This window comes from Staurois parvus, unplaced genomic scaffold (assembly GCF_062004578.1).
Source record: "Staurois parvus isolate SC_StPar_1 unplaced genomic scaffold, SC_StPar_1.0 ptg001134l, whole genome shotgun sequence".
Classification (NCBI taxonomy): domain Eukaryota; kingdom Metazoa; phylum Chordata; class Amphibia; order Anura; family Ranidae; genus Staurois; species Staurois parvus.
This window is the reverse complement of record NW_028318930.1, coordinates 1945840-1966191: the sequence shown is the minus strand read 5'-3', so window position 1 is coordinate 1966191 and position 20352 is coordinate 1945840. Positions and strand designations below refer to the sequence as shown.

General features: G+C 44.5%; 1 protein-coding gene across 2 annotated transcripts in view; it reads right to left on the bottom strand.

Moving 5' to 3' along the window:
* Nucleotides 1–16851, bottom strand: part of LOC149439308 (mitogen-activated protein kinase 14) — a 68734-nt gene extending 51883 nt beyond the window's left edge. For both annotated transcript variants that reach the window (XM_089659180.1, XM_089659181.1), the window contains exons 1-2: nucleotides 16595–16851; nucleotides 888–1017 (exon numbers count right to left, since the gene is read on the bottom strand). In XM_089659180.1, the coding sequence (XP_089515306.1) occupies nucleotides 888–1017; nucleotides 16595–16713 (249 nt within the window). In that variant the 5' untranslated portion in view covers nucleotides 16714–16851. The remainder of the gene's footprint in view (nucleotides 1–887; nucleotides 1018–16594) is intronic.
* Between the last annotated feature and the right edge of the window lie 3501 nt (nucleotides 16852–20352).

The window sequence follows — 20352 nt, the reverse complement described above, 5'->3', positions numbered from 1 at the left end:
TGACATCCCCAGTGACACCAATTCATTGATCAGTGCTAATAAAAAGCAATGGCACTGTACTAATGACACTGAGCAAAAAGGGGTTAAAATCTGTGTTGGTCAAAGGGTTAACTGTGCGTTTTACTGTGTGCTGTGTTTTGCTAGGGAGACATCCTATTTTGTATCTCTCCGCTATGCAGAGATACACAAAATAGCATGTCCATGCTGACAGAAGAGAGACCACTGTTTACACACAGGTCTCTTCCCCTGTCAGCTTTCCCCGATGATCGCCGAGAGCTGGCTGGGACGTTGTGATTGTCATCTCCAGCTGCCGATCGTGGCGTGGGTAGGGTAGTGCACACGCCTCCCCTGCCCAGAGATGCAAATAACGTATATATACACGTGATTTTGAGCAGCCCTGTAGCAGTACTTCTGCTGTAGGGTGGAGGGCAAGTGGCTAAACAGAACTAAAGCAGCAATGCTTACCTTGATCTAATGGTTTCCCTCGCTGGCATCTTCTACCCGGCTTCCTCCTGGTGCCACTCTTCAGCTGTCTTGATTGACCGGTGCAGGATGATGGCACTTTCAAGCATGCGTGTGAGTCACTCATCCCAGCACGCTGGTCCTGTGCCAGAAATGTAAATAGTGCTGCACACATTCTTCAGAGAATTGCGAACAGGCAGGTAAATATTATATTGCAGAAGAGACATGCATGTCTCTTCAGCAATAAAGAGCCTGCCCGTTGGCAACAAAAAAAATGCCTTTAGTTCCACTCTAACCGGCAATCTGGCTGTATCCGAGTATATATTATTTATTTAGTGTTGCATGCGTTATGTCATTTATAGGATTTGTGTGATATTGTTTATCCAACCCTGGAGAAAATAGGTTTAAATTGTAAGGTTACTCACATTTTCATGTTTCATATGCTTTAGCAGACGAAGTTCTCTATAAGTACGTTTAGCATGGATTATGGATTGAAATGGCCGTGACAGCTTTTTCACTGCAACACGCTGTTCTGTTTTTGTGTCAAATGCTGAGCTGTGGAAGAGAAAAAAAAATTATGATCTGTAAGAAGTCTCAGTCCAGCAGAGCTTTGTATTTAACATACTCTCAACATTCCAGAAGATTTTTACTTAAGTATATGCAGCTGTATAAAACTAGGTAACCATGGCAACTATAAATAATTTGTTGTGCTCACTGGAGCTGTAAGCATCTTATGTTGCAGGCATTTTTTTTCGCAGTTAATTCTAGTTGGCTCTTCCCAGTCAATTGGATATAACCAGTTAGGTTTATTGCTAGCTAGTGCAGGTGTCCCCAACCCCCAGGCCAGTACCGATCCGTGGTTTGTTGGGAACTGAGCTGCATAGACACAGCAGGAGATGAGCGGGCTTACGCCTCCTGTGAGATCAGCAGCAGCATTAGATTTTCATAGGACTGTAAACCTAGTATAGACTATGCATGTGTGGGATCCAAGGTTCCCGTTCCTTGAGAATCTAATGCTGGAGGGTCTGAGGTGCAGCTGAGGGGGAAAAGGGGGTGGATGGTAGTGGTAGGGAGTGGCTGCAAAAAAAAAAATTATAAAGAGGTTTCACTGCACAGAGATAACAAGAACAAAGCTGCATCTGGATCTAGGCTTTAGGGCAAGTGACAAACTGCATCTGGCTGTAGGCTTTAGCTGAAAGTGAAATGCTGCATCTGGTGGCAGGCTCCCAGTGATTCTGCTTAATGATTAGTTGAAATATTACATTATAAAGTACAATGTAATAACAGAAATAAAGTGCACAATAAATACTTGAATCATCCTGACACCAGATCACCAGATCCCCCAGCTGTGAAAAAATGGTCTTCCACAAACCAGTCCCTGGTGCTAAAAAGGTTGGGGACCGCTGAGCTAATGTACATTCCCTTCCTACACTTGTAAGTTGCTGATCATTTTGAGCCTTTGATAAGCTTATAGCAATTCAAACAACATGACTAACAAAGAAGGCATCACAATACTGGGTAGTTTGGACTGCACAAATACAGTAATGTGAAAATATTAAGTACACCCCATGGAAACGGTTTACTTTTTCAACATATTTGAACAGGCAAATATTAGATCTGTATTCAAAAGATGGCTACAGATAAAAAGTGATAAACACAAGGAAAATTGGCCTTTGAAATCATTTAACACAAATATCAATAGATGAAATGGCATAATGTGGAAACAGTAAGGATACTCAGCCTCAGAAGCTAGCAGGGATGTTGAATTTGTATCGCCCGGGACATGTAGTTTCAGGCGCTAGTAATTTTTTTTTCAACTATTAGCCCTGCTGCGGGCAAGCAGCAGGCCTCACCTGTCAGGTAGAAGCATTTGGGCAGTAACACTGCTGCTGATTGCTTTCACACAGTGCCAGCCTCTTCTCCACGTGATGTCTCTTGGGCTCCGCTTGCCCATCTGGGGGGCCTGGGGCCGGCTCACCGCCGTCAGCTAGAGGGGAGGGAGGAGAGTGGGCACATCCACTCCCCTCCTTGTCCTGACCCGGAAGTGACATTATGATGTCACTTCCTGGTCTCCATTGAGAGATTCCTGGCCATGGAGGCTGGGAAAGTATGTAATGTGGTGCGATGTGCACTGCATTACATTCAGGGGAGACATCCAGGGTCTTTTAGACCTTGGATGTCTCAATAAAAAAATCATCACATAGGGGACTTTGTCTCCTATATGATTAAAGAAAAAACTTTTTCCGCAAATATAAAAAAATGAAAGTTACACTCAAGCACATAACATCCCCCCCCCATATTTAAGCTGGTAACACACGCTGGGGCACCTACGTATGAAAAAGTCAATTGCAATACACGTTACATATCGCTGTGAATGCCAGGAAGAGAGCAATAATTCTAGCACCAGACCTCCTCCGTAATGCTAAGCTGATGACCTATAAGGGGCTTTAAAAGTGTTGCCCATAGAAAATATAGGGTACTGAAGTTTGTCGCCATTTTACAAGCGCAAATTTAAGGTTTGATATGTTGGATATCTGTTTAATCGGTGCAACCTCATCTTTTATATTTTACAAAAAAATAGGGTAATTTATTGCTTTTTTGTGCCCTAAAATGAACTTACTTGTATTTTTTACTGAAATTTTGCGTTAGTATCATGCGACATAACAAATTGGAACTATGACAATTTTATTCTCTAGGGTCTCTGCTTTCAGAAAATATATCATGTTTAGGGGTTTTGTGTCATCTTCAGGCCTAAAATTATTTTTAAACTTGTGCAAAAAACAGCTCTGACAGTGAAAGGGATAAAGGATAAGCCTGACACTCCCCTTCCCTGACAAGCACCCAATCAGTTCTCATTACACTGCAAGGTCTCTCCGCTCCCTGCTAGTCCCCGGGTGTGGTGCTGGAGAGAGGCAGGGAGGGTAAGAGGAAATAAACAGTGCAATGTTAAAATTATTACACGTTTAAGTCGCCATAAGGGCTCGTTCACACTAGGCTGTTTTGCCAACGCTTGCCAAACGCCCCTATAGCGTTTGGCAAGCGTTGGTCCGGCGTTTGCGGAGCGTTTTTTAACGCTCCGCAAACGCCGCATGCGCGGTTTAGCGGCGGTTGCTAGGCGTTTGCCGAGCGTTAATAACGCCCCACAAACACCTATAATGCAGTTTGAGTGTTGTTACCGCTCCGCAAACGCCCCGCAACCGCACCGCAAACGCCGGCCGGGCGTTTGCGGAGCGGCACCATAGACGAGAATAGGAGGCTTCAAAGCCTCCTGACTCGTCCAGAGGCGTCTGTTTTGCCGCGACGCGACGCAAACGCTCCCGTTAGAACAGCACCATGTGCTGTAATGTGCAGAATTGGCAGAGGCGTTTGGGAAGCGGTAAAAACGCTTCCCAAACGCCTCTCTGCCGCCTGCACACAAGGCTAGTGTGAACGTAGCCTAAAGCTGCTTTTGTTTTTAAAAGCCCCAGACATTCCTAAAAGCACCTCCAATTCAAATACGGTTCGGTTAAAAAAAAAAATTATTTTTTTTATCTGGACAAGTAGATTGTCATGAGGGACAAGTAGATCAGGACACTGATTTAGTCCCAGGACAAGTAGTTTTTTAAAAAATTTCCACACCCGAGCTGGCATTGCCCCCTTTAGCAAAAATTACTTGTAAGAATTCTGCACAATTGCCCACCAGTTTATATCAATTTTGTGACATTCATGAACACTCCTCCATTCAGAATTCTTGTGTGCTATTTAAGGCCAAGATCACCCTTTTTTCTCCAAAATTACAGCTCCCCTATGTACCAATATACCACTAAGGTACCTCTGTTGCAGAAAAATAAAAGTTTTCTTTGATTTTTTAGAAAAAGGCCTTACCTTAGCCCCTGCGGTGTTCATAGAAAACTTAAATTACTTTCTGGTATGTAGATTGGGGACATCAAAGCCAGTAAGACGAAGAAAGCAGTTCACCAGCTGACCTCATTAGCACACACCAAGTATGCTATATTGCCAAAAGTATTGGGTACACCCCCTCCAAATTATTGGATTCAGGTATTCCAATCACCTTCATGGCCACAGGTGTATGAAATCAAGCACCTAGGCATGCTGACTGCTTCTATATTTGTGAAAGAATGGGTCGCTCTCAGGAGCTCAGTGAATTCAAGTGCGGTATCGCGATAGGTTGCCACCTGGGCAATAAGTCCATCCGTGAAATGTCCTTGCCACTAAATATTCCACGGTCAGCTGTTAGTGGTATTATAAAAAAGTGGAAGCAACTGGAAACAACAGCAACTCAGCCATGAAGTGCTAGGCCACATAAAATGAAAGTGGGGTAAGCACATGCTCAAGCATAGAGTGTGCTGAAGAGTACAGTGCGCAGAAGTTGCCAGCTGTCTGCAGAGTCTATAGCTAAAAACCTCCAAACTTTGTGTGGCCTTCAGATTAGCACAACAGTGTGTAGAGAGCTTCATGGAATGGGGTTCCATGGCCGAGCAGTTGCACCCAAGCCTTACATCACCAAGTGCAATGCAAAGTGTTGGATGCAGTGGTGTAAAGCATGCTGCCACTGGACACTAGCGCAATGGAGACATGTTCTCTTGAGTGACGAATTTGCTTCTGATGGCTGATTGCATGTAAACAAGGAAATGCCAGTTATCGGCAGTCCTCTCCTCACGCTGACAGCGTGTGAGGAGAGCCGGTAAGCGGCATTCCTCAGAGTGGACATCTACACTGATCATCAGTGCCCTGATGATCAGAGTAGCCCCATCAGTGCCACCTGTGAGTGCCCATCAATGCTACCTGTCAGTGCCCATCAGAGCTGCCTTTCAGTGCCAACTATCAGTGCCACCTATAAATGCCCACAAGTTATGCCTGTCAATGCCCATCAGTGCCTTCTCATCAGTGCAGCCTCATTAATGCACAGCAGTGAAGGAGAAAAAATACTTATTTAAAAGATTTTATAACAGAAACTAAGAAAAAAACTTTTTTATTTGTTCAAAATGCAGTCTTTTTTACTTTGTTTAGCAAAAAATAAAAAACCCAATAGGGATTAAATGCCACCTAAAGAAAGCGGTCTCAAAAAAATTTAAATTTTGTTTTTGTTTGGGTACAGTGTTACATGACAGTGCAATTGTCACTCAAAGTGCGACAGCACTGAAAGCTGAAAATTGGCCTGGGCAGAAAGGGGTAAGTGCCCGGTAGGTAAGTGGTTAAACAAGGAATTTCATACTAGAAACTGACACCAACTGAGCCCCTAATGTTTGGAGGCAAGCCCATGCAGTCTCCATTGCTTATTACCTTCTTGTACAAGCACCGGACTTGTTTACGCCTCCATTCCTTCCTAAATAGGAAAATATTTTGGGATACACACTGTACTTTGCACACTACTTTTCTGTAACTAGCAGATTCCAGAAATCTGGTTATAAATTAAATTACTAACCAGATTATACAAAGTGCCGACTGTTCTAGATAAGATTTTTTTTCCCCCAGTCTTCAGATTTGTGCTGGCATTGTAGAGCTGAAAGGCACAAGAATATATATTTTCTGGGCATGTTGCTACTTTCTGGATGCAGGTAAGAGCAATCATTATCAAACTGACTGAGCCTGAATTACGTTCTGAGTCAGTGGCTCACCTACCTCACCATTCACTTCTCCCAAGAAAGAAAGAAAAAAAAAAAAAAAATCACTTGTGATACATTTGTTGAATGTGGTCAGAACTTGTATCCCAGCCCTTTAGAAGCAGATAGCTCTCGAAAAATGAATTTCTTACTGCCTCTGTTAAGGGCAAAGGGGAGAAGTGTATGCATCTATGGTTCTTCTAGATCAGGGGTATTTAATAAAATTCACAGATATCCAACCAGTAAAATTTTCTTCCAGTAGAGGTCCTAATCACATGTGTGTGCGTTAACTCTGATCCTTCACATCCCCCATTCTTCTTAGGCTAGGTTTATATCTCTGTGGCTGAGGAAAATGTGTGAAATTGAATGCGTTCCCGACCCACCCAGAAATGTGCTGATCTTTAGCAGATGCATGGGGGTGCCCTTAATTCTTAACGGCACCTCCACACAGCATCTAGAGCACATTTTTGGACACACCAAACCCCATGGTGTTGCAGCACCATGCAGCCTGATGCAGTGCAATAAAAAAAAAAAAAAAAAGGCTTTTCTCTGCATTGCTCACGGGTAGGGCAGCCCATTAAAATGACGACGTGCGTGTGCAAACGCGTATGCACAGATCTGAATCAAGCCTCATTTCACAATCCTGTTCTTACATCAGAATCCTCAGTCTCCCCTTCACATAAGATTCCCCCTTTCACATTACTGTCCTCAGCACCCATTACTGTCCTGAGCTCCCCGCTTAACTATCTTGAGCCCCTTCTATTACTGTCCTGAATCCCCCCTTAACTGTTCTGAGCCCCCCTCCATTACTGTCCTCACCCCCACCGTTACTGTCCTGAGCTCCCCCCCCCCCCCCTTACCTGGTCTGATCCCCTCCTTTACAGTTTTCAGTGATCCCATTAATGTCCTCAGAACACCTTCACATCGCCCCCCTTACACAGGCAGGGAGAACGACGGGAGGTACAGCAGGTGCGACCAGAGGGCAGGAGTTGCAAGCTAGTGATTGGCTTGCTAGGACCCCCCTGCATCCTAGCAACCAATCACCTGCTAATTTGGGCAGCACCTACCCTCCATCCAGAGCTGTCCTGCCTCCCACTGTCGGCTCTGTGAGAATGAGAATGGAAGCAGCAGAGGTGACATCTCTGGTCAGAATGGCTCCCAAATGGCGGTACTGCGGTGGTCCGGATATGCACTGCAGTTCGCCATTTAGTGATGCATATTTAAGATAGACTTATCCTGCTCATTTGGATACAGAAATATTATGAAGCAGATGATATAGAAGAGCTATACAGTTGTTCTTCTCAGACTACATATTGCTCTTATTCAGTGGAACAGGAAGATGTCCAGGCACCCCATCTCTCACCCACCGCTTTTCCTAGCCTCTCCATAGTCACTTTCTTTCCTGCTCATTTTCTTGATTATCTGTTTGAGCTCTTTTATATGATACAGATACATAAGAGAAGAAGATGGGGCTGCATTTTCTATTTCACAAGACACTACAAAGTAGAAATCTATTTAACATGATATAGTCTTGTCTTTGTAAACCTCTTACATTGTATGGTTATGTTTTGTCCATCAAAAAAAAAAACCCAACATGAAATCTGAACAAAGTAAATCCTTCTATACTGGATACTTGTCTCTATCCAAAGCACCGAGTGGGTTTTTTTTTCACTTTAGAAAAATGACGGGAGGGTTATAACCTCATCAGGTGTTTTTTTTACCATCCGTGTCCCATTGTGAGGTTTCCTTTCACAACCTGCCCAATAGCTGCAGTTAAAGTGGTTCTAACGGCAGAAGGGTTTTCTTTTCCTTAATGCATTGTATGCATTAAAGGAAAAAAAAAAAAAACCCTTTTGGTTGCAGCTCCCCAACCTAAAACTTACCCTGAGCCCCATCTTAATCCAGCGATGTGCATCAGAGCAGAGGCTCTCCCAGGTCTCTCTCTTCCCACTGGCTCACACAGCAGCGGGAGTCCCCAAGCAGTGAGCCAATGAGGGAGTGGAGGGCAGGGCTGAGCCACGCTCTATGTGTGAATGGACAATGTCCATTCACAGGAGCACAGCTCGGAAGTGAGCTTGCTTGAGTGCCCCCCATAGCAAGAGGCTTGCTATTGGTGGCACTCAGTAAGGTGGAGGAGCCAGAACAGCCAGCGGGGGACCCAAAAAGAGAATCTGGCTTGCTCCATACAAAACCATTTCACAAAGAAGGCAAGTATAATATGTTTTTTTTTTATTTTTTTAATTACAACCTTTAGAATCCCTTTAAGCCTTGACAGCATATCTGTTGCAAGGAGGGCTTCTATTTCATTCACCCACAGATCCCCTGCTGAATAGAGCAGAGTGGCTCTGTATTAAAGAGCCCTAAACCTGAACCCCAGTAACAGTTTTTTTTTAACTTACATTCAGAGGGACTTTGGGGATGCAGAAATTCAACATAGTAGCCTGTGTTATATACAGTAAGTGCTGGTATCTTCTGGGTGCTGCTCAAACAATGTCTTCTGTACACTGAACACAAAGGACACTCACTTAGCACCTCACTAAACACAGAATATCTTAATTTATTTCAATTAATACAAGCCAATGAGACAGAGATGAGGGATGGATGAGGTCATGATTCTCACTTCATTCAATTAAAGAATGCCTTGTATTCATTAAAAAGTTCTCTGAATTAGATGTAATCAAGGTAGACCAATGCAAGTTTCAAAAAATAGATTTTTCCTGAGATCAGATTTAAAAAAAAAAAAAAAAAAAAAAAAGAAATCTCAGTGTGGAGTTTACCCTTCCTGTCCCATAGCGACAAGACAGGAGAGGAAATTCCTCCAAAGTGAAGAGATCCCTGGTTATCACCAGAACTAGTGTTCCTATTGGAAGATGTCCCCTCTATTCCTGTTTGAGTGACAACTCAAAATTTGAGTTTTTTTTTTTTTTTTTTACAAATCTCACTATCTGGGGCACAGACAGCAATAAAAACTGAGCAGGTGTTCGAATACCTCTTTACGCTATATCAAAATTAATCTCTTCACGCCGTAAACATATAGGAGGCTGCATGGCAGGTGGGCCTTAACACCCAGCGGCCACATAAATGTGGCCCTTTTTGAACAACTTAGCATGCTGACACCGTGCTACCTGCATGCTCCCAGCATGGTAGCTGGCAGGAATCAGTAAGCCCCTGATGCACACTTGTGGGAGCTTTCTGATCAAATGCCCACCTTCGCCCCCCGGCTTTTAGAACTCTTAAAGGGCAAAGAGGTGGTGGGCGCGAAGTGGTTATAAAGAACTTTAGCTTCAATTTTAAAGCACTCTGGGATACTTGTGTGTGCTCGCTACTGAGCCGCCTCTGTAAGACAGGCAGAGAGTAACTCGGCCCCACCCCCTCCTCACTGGCTGTGATTGCCAATTACTTCCACTGCCATTTCTGAGCCTATGAGGAGGCAGCGACCAGGGAAAGCTGCTGCTCTCGTGCACATCGCTGGATCGAGATGGGTCTCAGGTAGGTATTAGGGGGGTTGCGCACTGAAGGTTTTTACTTTCATGCATAGAATGCATGAAGGTAAAAAACCTTCAGAACCACTTTAACCCTTTTTCTGCCAGGTCCTGTGCTCCACTTTTAAACCCAGCTGGCCATTTTTGTAATTGTTCCATTGCTTTTTAATTTTTACCCTACAGCTTTCAGAATTTGTAAAAGACCCCCAAACCATATATTTTCTGAAAGCACTTGACCAGTAGAATAAAAAGAAAGCACTCCATAAATAAAATAAACCGTTCATAAATAACTATTTGCCAATTTTAAATTGTGCCTTTGTGTGAAATGGTGAAAAAAAAATTGAACATGCGCAAAAAGATCTATAAAAATCTGGAGGTTTTCATTTTGCACTTACAGCTTTCAGAGTTTGTAAAATACCCCCCAAACCATTTATTTTCTTAAAGCACATTATCAGTAGAATAAAAAGAAGGTGCTACTGATGCTTTTGTTCAATGGGGTGTACTAACGCATATGTCCATGGAAGGCTGTGTTTACCTGCAAGGGGATGCACAGGTGTTCTGTGCATCCCTGTGCAGGCAGTCCTATTCACGCCAACTGGGACACAGCAGTAGCCAGGAGAGATCTGACATCCCAAATGCAGACAGTGCAAGTTCAGGGACATACACCTACATGGATGTCAAGTTGGGAGCAGTGGCTGTCTTGATGCAGCTGCTGCTTCCCAATTGATATGGATGGGACTGCCTGCATAGGAATGCATGGAACACTAGTGCATTCCCATGCAACCGCTGTGTCCCAATTGCCTGCATGGGGAAGCACAGAATATCTGTGCAGCTAAACATAGCCTTGCTGTAGTATGCCCCATGTGAACGAGGCCTCTGGTCTTGTTTAGACTTGTGGTTGAGGGCAGCAAAAATGTGCTGTTGAGCTGCATTTTTGCCACCTGCCAAACACCCCCACCCCCCTTAAGCTACAATAGGCAGTGGACAGGGTGATGATGCCTTCATGCTTCAGAACCAAGGGAAATTTAGATGCATATCTAAATCTACCCTGTTTATTTTTTCAGAACTTAATATTTTTTTTCTTTGTAGAGGTACATTTTTATTTTTTAATATTTTTTTACATTTATATATTCAATATTTTAAAGCGGGGGCTTTGCAGAAGCATCTGGGGTCTAAACAGACCTCTCTCTCTTATTTGAGACACAGAAAGAGACTGAAGACAGTCCCTTTCTCTGCAGCCGCACTAGAGATGAATGAGATAAGAGTCTGTATGGCCTCCTTTCTTTCATAAAATGAACAAAGTACACGGTCTTTACTATGTTTCATTCACGAACTGACACAGTTTAATATCGATCAGTGATTAATTAATAAATAAGTGAGCTGTACTAATCACTATCTGTATTCATTAAAGAAAGGAAGGGGATGTTTAGCAGTCCAGTCCCTCCCCTCCCTATTTCCGCTCTCCATGCTGACAGCAGTCTGTCAGCGGCTGCAGCTGGCGAGAGGGGGAGGAGACAGAGCTGACTAGCAGCTACAGGGAGGCGCTTGGACACGAGAGGTAGGGGGCACAGCATCTGTTCTTGCAACTGGATCCCTCTGTAAAAGCAAGTAAAAGGGGGTGTTCGGGCGGGTGAATTCTGGTCTGGGGTCACGTTGATTATTTTATATTAGGCAGATAGCTCTGATCAGGGACTGATTTCATTTATTTCAGGTAGTTATATAGCACCGTCAATTTATGCAGTGATTATAATATATATATATATATATATATATATATATATATACACACACACACACACACACACACACACACACACACACACACACACATACTTTTGTATTATTTATTGTACATTCACATCAGTCCCTAACCCTCAAGGGGTGTACAACCTAAGGTCCCTAACTCACATTCATGCTAATGAAGCACTGAAATTTCGGCCACCGAAACATATCGGTCGAAAATATCCCTATCGGATAGGAAAAATTTAGCCGATACAGGAGACTGTGTGTACTGCAGATGTGAGGGGGGATGGGGGGGCTGAGAGAGGCAGGAGAGGAGCAGTGTATACAGTGACTGGCTGTCCCTATATGTCAGTGCCGGTTTTTAAATGTAATTAACAGTTTGTTTTTTTTCTTCGCTTAGCTGTCACTTTCCCCAAAGCTAAAAGAAAAAGTTTCCTTTTAGCTTCTTTCCGGAGATAAAAGAAACAAAGTTTCCTTTAGCTCCAGGGAAAGTGACAGCTAATTCTGTGAGCTATAGTGAAGGAAAAAAAAAAAAGCCACAATTGCATTTAAAAACCAGGCATCGACATATAGTGACTGCTCCTCTCCTTGCACACACTACCCCCTACCCCTTACAAAGAGGACCTGCCACTCATATGCTATCACATTTCGGTTTCAGTTAGGTTTTCGGCCACATGCATTCTGAATTTTTGGTATCAGCACCAAAATTTTAATTTCGGTGCACCACTAATTCATACATACACATACTAGGGCCAATTTGGACAGGATCCAATTAACCTACCAGCATGTCTTTGGAGTGTGGGAGGAAACCAGAGCACCCAGAGGAAACCCACACAGGCACAGGGAGAACATGCAAACTCCAGGCAGGTAGTGCCATGGTTGGGATTTGAACGAACGATCCTAGTACTGCAAAGCAAAAGTGCTAACCATTTAGCCACTGTGCTGCCCTGATCAGAGCTATCAGTTTGTTCAGCAGCTTCTGCTGAACAATTCTGCCATACGTTCATGGTCACTGAGCTTATATAGCAAGGTGAACATGAGCTTATATAGCAGAGCAGGAATGCAGGTCCGTACGGCGTACGGACCTAGCCAGCTAGAAGCAGAGATATAGGTCTGTATGCCATATGGACATGGCAGCAAAAGGGTTAAAGGATAGGTTCACCTTTGAAAAAAAATAAATAAATGTTAGTGTTGCACCGAAATGAAAATTCTGGACCGAAATTGAAAATTCAGGATATGCACTTGGCCAAAAACGGAAACCGAAGGACAGTTTTTTAAAATAATATATATATATTTTATATAAAAAAATTGTATTATATTCAACTTTTATTTAATATGAATTTAAAAATACAATGAAGTAATGTAATAACCTTTATTAAAAGGAATACAAAAATTGGACAAAAAATAAAATGAAATAAATATAAAATTATTCGGCCGTTATCTGCACTTTTTTTTTTCTCTATTGGCCGATATATTGGTGCATCACTAATATCTGCACATCTTTTTGCAGGTAAACACATGCTCATTTATTATTTCAGCCTGTAAGGCATTGCATGCTTTGCACGTGGTTGTGGGGCACTTGCAGAGTGGCCCCATTCACTTTAACCACTTGCCTACCAGGCACTTATACCCCCTTCCTGCCCAGGCCAATTTTCAGCTTTCAGTGCTGTCACACTTTGAATGACAACTGCACAGCCATGTAACATTGTACTCATGACATTTTTATCATTTTTTTGAGAGTGCTTTCTTTTGGTGGTATTTAATCACCTCTGGGTTTTTATTTTTTGCAGAATAAACCAAAAACAACTGAATATTTTGAAGAAAAAAAAAAAAAAAAAAAAACCTTTCTTCTTAGTTTCTGTTGTAAAATTTTGTAAATGGGTGATTTTTCTCCTCCACTGATGTGTGCCAATGAGGCTGCAGTGATGGGCACTGAGGAGGCACTGGTAGGTGGCACTGATAGGGTAGCACTCATATGGCACTGATAGGCGGCACTGGCAGGTGGCATTGATGGGGCTACACTGACCATCAGTGCCCTGATGATCAGTGTACATGTCCCCTCTGAATAATGCCAATTACCGGCTCTCCTCTCCTCACGAGCTGTCAGCGTGACAGCTTGTGAAGAGAGGAATGCCAATAACCAGCATTTCCTTATTTACGTGTGATCAGCTGTGATTGGACACAGCTGATCACATGACAGAGCCAAGTCATTGGCTCTTTCCGTTGATCGGTGATCCGCTGTGTCCCAGGGACACAGTGCACCACCAATCAGCGCGCACGTGCGGTAAGAGTGGGAGGACGTCATACGAGTATTAAAACCGCACCACAATACCATTAAAATGAAGTTTAATGGTATTAACGCTCCGCAAACGCCTCACAAATGCTCTGCAAACGCCTGCCAGGCGTTTGAGAAGCATCACCATGGACTTGAATGGGAGCCTTCAACTCCTCCTGACTGGACGTGAGGCGTCAGTTTTGCCACGATGCGATGCTAACGCTTCAGTGTGAACAGCACTGTCTGCTGCCATATGCAGAATTTTCATAGGAGTTTGAGAAGTGTTAAAAACACTTCCCAAACGCCTGCTGACAAAGCTAGTGTGAACGTAGCCTTAGTGTGGTTTGAACTGCATGCAATCCTCATAACATGTGAAATAGCATTACTTTATATGGTGCCTGTTCACATATATCTGGTGCACTGGAGGTGCAGATTCAGATTTCTGAGCAGTGCAGTTCAGTTCAGGTGCGGATTACAGGCTATTGACTTCTATGGGAACCATTTGTAAACCGCATATGCGTGAACAGGATACAATCCTGAACCTGACCTGAACCACTGAACAACTGCTGTGTCAATTAACTGTGAAACTTGAGCTTCAATCCACACCACACAGGTGTGAATCAGAATTTAGCGAATTGACCTCTTATACACACTAACAAATTGAAGCCAACCCTCAGCTTACACTCTATAATACGTTACAGCAAAAAATGTTTTTTCCTTTTGGATAAAGGTTTTGCATAAATCAATGAAAGCAGATCAACCTAACTGCTTGCCCACCGCCCTATAGCAGAAATATTGCTACAAGGCGGCAGGGCTGCGCAAAATCGTGTGTGTGTGTGTGTGTGTGTGTGTGTGTGTGTGTGTGTGTGTACACGATTTGCATTTCTGAGTAGGGAGCGCTCATGCATGACGCCTTTGGCGCTAAGGATGTCAATCACTGGGGAAAGTTGACAGGGTAGAGACCTGTGTGTAAATAACACAGGCCTCTCTCCTGTCAGCATGAAACAGCATGTCTCCCTAGTAAAACACACACACCACACAGTTATCCCTTTGATCGCCCCAGATGTTAACCCCTCCCTGTCATCATTAGTACAGTGTCAGTGCTTTTTATTAACACTGATCACTGTATTAGTGTCGCTGGGGATGTCATTGGCAGTCAGTTCCCCCCCAATGTCACAATGCCCGGTTAAGTGGTAAAAGCGGAGTTCCACCCAAAAGGGGACGTTCCACTTTAAAGATTGGTCCCCCCCTGTTCCCTATTAAGGATTGGCACCTTTGGGGAGTGGGGGAACGGGTACCCGAATTTGACAGGTACCCACTTCCGCTGCGATCAGAAATGGAAGTTGTCCTTCCCTCCCTGAAGTCTTGTGGGACACGTGACAGGTCCCAGAAGACAACAGGGCCATTGAGGAAGCGCAGTGCTACTCGCACATGCGCAGCGGGCACCCGGCTGTGAAGCAGAAAGCAGTCACAGCCGGGTGCCCACACTGAAGATGCCAGTGCCTGGAATACAGGACGGATGGTGAAACGGGCTGCGGTGGGGGCAACGCGAGATCGTGGGACAGGTGAATGGCTGTTTTTTTTAAAAATCAGCAGCTACAGTTTTTGTAGCTGCCGACTTATTTTTTTACAGAGTGAGTGGAACTCCACTTTAAAGTGACACAGCACCATATCGCAATAAATGGCTTGGTCAGGAAGGGGAGGGGGGGGGGGGAGGGTAAATCCTCTGGAAGGGAAGTGGTTAATCACCCCTACCAGTGTTAAGTGGTTTATATTATCCATGTAAACTAATACATTGTGCTGGAGATCTTGGGATTTGAAAAAAACAACAGACTTATTCGCTGGATCACCAGATGAAAATAGATGAAAGCCTAAAAAGGAAAACTAAGGGCTCGTTCACACTTGGCTGTTTTACCAAACGCCCCTATAGCGTTTGGCAAGCGTTGGTCTGTGGTTTGCATAGCGTTTTTTAATGCTCAGCAAACACGCCGCATGCGCGGTTTAGCGGAGGTTGCCGAGCGTTAAAAACACCTATAATGCAGTTTGAATGGTGTTACCGATCCGCAAACGCCCCGCAACTGCGTCACAACTGCACCGCAAACGCCGGCCGGGCGTTTGCGGAGCGGCACCATAGAATAGGAGGCTTCAATGCTTCCTGACTCAACCAGAGGTGTCCGTTTTGCCGCGACGCAAGCGCTCCCGTTAGAACAGCACCATGTGCTGTAATGTGCAGAATTGGCAGAGGCGTTTGGGAAGTGGTAAAAACGCTTCCCAAACGCCTCTCTGCCGCCTGCACACAACGCTAGTGTGAACGTAGCCTAATATAGCCATCACGTCTAAGAATGTGTAAACTGAAATACACCACGTTTGCTTTTGGGTTTGATGCCACTTTCAGCACACTTTTTTTTTTTCTAAAATAAGGAACACGATTTTGGCATTCTGGTACAGTTGGTAAACAATTGCTAAGAAAAAAAAAAAAAAAAAAAAAGAATTGGCCGAGGGTGTGTGCAGCAGACTTGTAGAAGACACTGCACACCCCAAAGTGAAAGGAAAGGTGTGCAGGTGGCAGCCCCCATCTGTCAGGGACAGAGCCTGCCATCGGATGTGATCTGCTGGTATAGAGAAGTATGTTGTGATTGCACAACCTGGGATTACATGTGTCATTGTTCCAGCCCCCACTCCCTCCTGGCCAGCACTTCTCTATGGGAAAGTTTGTCTGCAGCCTGCGGGACTCGCACAGTTGCAATGACAGGCAGCGATAGAAGTTTCTCCTGAAGAATGCATCCCCGGTGCGGTGCAGAGAGCAGTGCACGGTCCGCTCCTAATCCCCGGTAATGCAGGGGAGAGGTGCTAGTGCTGGCTCAGGGCACGTAGGCCGCACACCGCTGCAGGGAGTTGGGGAAGAAGGACATGCACGGGGAGCAATGACCCGCACCGGCGCCCCCAGGCCACACATGCAGCATGCTCACTCTGCACACCCGCCGAGCAGCGCCGTGCCCCCCGCATACACCTCTCACCCCCCGACTCACCACACCGAGCCGTAAGCCCCGGAGCCCACGGGACTCAGATTCTGGTATCTCTCGGGCACCTCCCACAGGGTCTTATTCAGCTCCTGCCGGTAAAATCCCGGGGGCGTGTTGGAGGACATTGCCGCTGCAAGCCCCGGCTCTCACGAACACTCAGACCAAGTGCTGAACAACTCCGCAAGCTTCAGTCCTCCCCGGTAGCCAGTCCAGGGCACTCACTACCCGATCCCGCGAGACTCCAGGCGCGCTCCCAGCTCAGCGCGCGCCCATTGCGCAACCTCCAGGTTACTGCTGTGCGCATGTGCAGTACGAAGTTGTGGCGGTGATTCACCGTGCGGGTTTTTTTTTTTTTTCTCTGGCAGCATTTTAGAAACGTAATGACCGCGCACGGGGTCACCTGACTCACTTCAGGCAAGAGGTGGTGGCGCCTGGTTTGGATTAATGACCAGAAACTATCACCCAGTGACTTGGTGGAGTGAGATAACTCGGGTGGCGCCTATCATAAATACATTTCTATCAGTCTGCAATGTATGTACTGAAGGGAGGCTGCGAGAGGTAACGTGCAGGTGTAGGGAGGACAGGTCAGATACTGAGGCCGTGTCTAATACCCACTTGGCCTGCTGGGGATTTACCCCCCTTCCTGACTAGGCCATTCTTTGTGTTACGGCAACTGACAATTGTGCAGTCATGCAACGCTGCACCCAAATGAAATTCACATCCTTTTTTTTCCCCACAAATTGAGCTTTCTTTTGGTGGTATTTGATCACCCGTGTGGTTTTTATTTTTTGCGCTATATAGTAAAAAGCAAAACTTTTGAGAAAAAAAACAATATTTTTGACTTCTTGCTATTAATAACCACTTGCCTACCGAGCACTTACAGGTGACATTCGAAAAATTAGAATATTGTGCAAAAGTTTATTTCAGTAATGCAACTTAAAAGGTGAAACTAATATATGAGATAGACTCATTACATGCAAAGCAAGATAGTTCAAGCCGTGATTTGTCATAATTGTGATGATTATGGCTTACAGCTCATGAAAACCCCAAATCCACAATCTCAGAAAATGAGAATATTGTGAAAAGGTGCAATATTCTCGGCTCAAAGTGTCCCACTCTAATCAGCTGATTAAGCCATAACATCTGAAAAGGGTTCCTGAGCCTTTAAATGGTCTCTCAGTCTGGTTCAGTAGGAATCACAATCATAGGAAAGACTACTGTCCTGACAGTTGTGCAGAAAACCATTATTGACACCCTCCATAAGGAGGGAAAGCCTCAAAAGGTAATTGCAAAAGAAGTTGCATGTTCCCAAAGTGATGTAACAAAGCACATTAATACAAAGTTATGAGGAAGGGAAAAGTGTGGAAGAAAAAGGTGCACAAGCAGCAGGGATGACTGCAGCCTGGAGAGGATTGTCAGGAAAAGGCCATTCAAAAGTGTTGGGGACTTTCACAAGGAGTGGACTGAGGCTGGAGTCAGTGCATCAAGAGCCACCACACACAGACGGATCCTGGACATGGGCTTCAAATGTATTCCTCTTGTCAAGCCGCTCCAGAATAAACAACGTCTGAAGCGTCTTACCTGGGCTAAAGAAAAACAGACCTGGTTTTTTGCTCAATGGTCCAAAGTCCTCTTTTCTGATGAGAGCAACTTTTGCATCTCATTTGGAAACCAAGGACCCAGAGTATGGAGGAAGAATGGAGAGGCACACACTGCAAGATGCTTGGAGTCCAGTGAGAAGTTTCCACAGTCTGTGTTGATTTGGGGAGCCATGTCATCTGCTGGTGTTGGTCCACTGTGCTTCATTAAGTCCAGGGTCAACTCAGCCGTCTACCAGGAGATTTTGGAGCACTTCATGCTTCCTTCCGCAGACGAGCTTTATGGGGATGCTGACTTCATTTTCCAGCAGGACGTGGCATCTGCCCACACTGCCAAAAGCACCAAAACCTGGTTCAATGACCGTGGGATTACTGTGCTTGATTGGCCAGCAAACTCGCCTGACCTGAACCCCATAGACAATCTATTGGGCATTGCCAAGAGAAAGATAAGAGACATGAGACCGAACAATGCAGAAGAGCTGAAGGCCGCTATTGAAGCATCCTGGTCTTCCATAACACCTCAGCAGTGCCACAGGCTGATAGCTTCCATGCCACGCCGCATTGAGGCAGTAATTGCTGCAAAAGGGGCCCAAACCAAGTACTGAGTACATATGCATGCTTATACTTTTCAGAGGTCCGATATTGTTCTATGTACAATCCTTGTTTTATTGATTGCATGTAATATTCTAATTTTCTGAGATTGTGGATTTGGGGTTTTCATGAGCTGTAAGCCATAATCATCACAATTATGACAAATCACGGCTTGAACTATCTTGCTTTGCATGTAATGAGTCTATCTCATATATTAGTTTCACTTTTAAGTTGCATTACTGAAATAAATGAACTTTTGCACGATATTCTAATTTTTCGAGTTTCACCTGTATACCCCCTTCCTGCCCAGGCCAATTTTCAGCTTTCAGTACTGTCACACTTTGAATGACAATTGCGTGGTCATGCAACACTGTACCCATATGAAATGTGTATCATGTTTTCCACACAAATAGAGCTTTCTTTTGGTGGTATTTACTCATCGCTGGGAGTTTTTATTTTTTGCGTTATAAACCCTAAAAAAAAAGTTTTTCTTTGTTTCTCTTATAAAATTTTATAATTTTTCTCTTTCACTGATGTGCATTGATGAGGCTGCACTGATGGGCACTGATATGCAACAATGATGGTAAACTCCAAGGAGCAGGGCCCTCCTATCCCTCTTGTATTGTTGCTGTATTGTCTCCCATTATATTGTAAAGCGCTGAGCAAACTGTTGGAGCTATATAAATCCTGTATAATAATGATGGGCACTGACTGGCAGCACTGATGGGTGGCACTGCTGGGCACAGGTGGGTGGCACTACTAGGCACTGTTGGGAACAGGTGGGCATCACTGGTGGGAGGCACTGCTGGGCATTGATCATCAGGGCACTGATCATCAGTGCCAATCCGTCCTCTGACAATTGCCGGTTATTGGCAGTACTTTCCTCACGCTATGACAGTATGAGGAAAGTGCAGCCGATAACCGGAAACTGCATTTACTGGTGATCGGCTGTGTCATTGGACACAGCTGATCACATGGTAAAAGGCCTCTATGACTGGCCATTTACCACATCACGTGATCAGCTGTGGCCAAAGGGCACGTTCTGGGAGGACATCATATGATGCCCTCCCAGGACTGGACAACCGCGCTGTAGCTGACATTTAGCTATAGTGTGGTTGACAAGTGGTTAAACATGTCCGGTAAAAAAAATTGTAAAAATCAAATTTCATCATAAATTTAGGCCCAAATATATGCTGCTACATGTCTTTGCTAAAAAAATCCCAATAAGTGTAAATGAATTGGTTTACGTGAAAATTATAGCATTTACAAATGGCAGTATAGATACTGGGATTTTTTTTTACTAATAATGGCGGCGATCAGCGACTTATAGCAGGACTGCGGCAGGCATTCTGACACTGGGGGGAACTGACTTGGTGTCACTGACATCCCCAGTGATACCAATACAGTGATCAGTGCTAAAAAAAAAACACTGACACTGGGCAAGAAGGGATTAACATGAGGGGCGATCAAAGGGTTAACTGTGTGCTGGGAGTGTTTTACTGGGGGGGCGGTGTGTTGGTGCTTCACTGTAAGGACACTGCTCTGGATGGCTGTGCTGTGCAGTGTGCCCGAGCC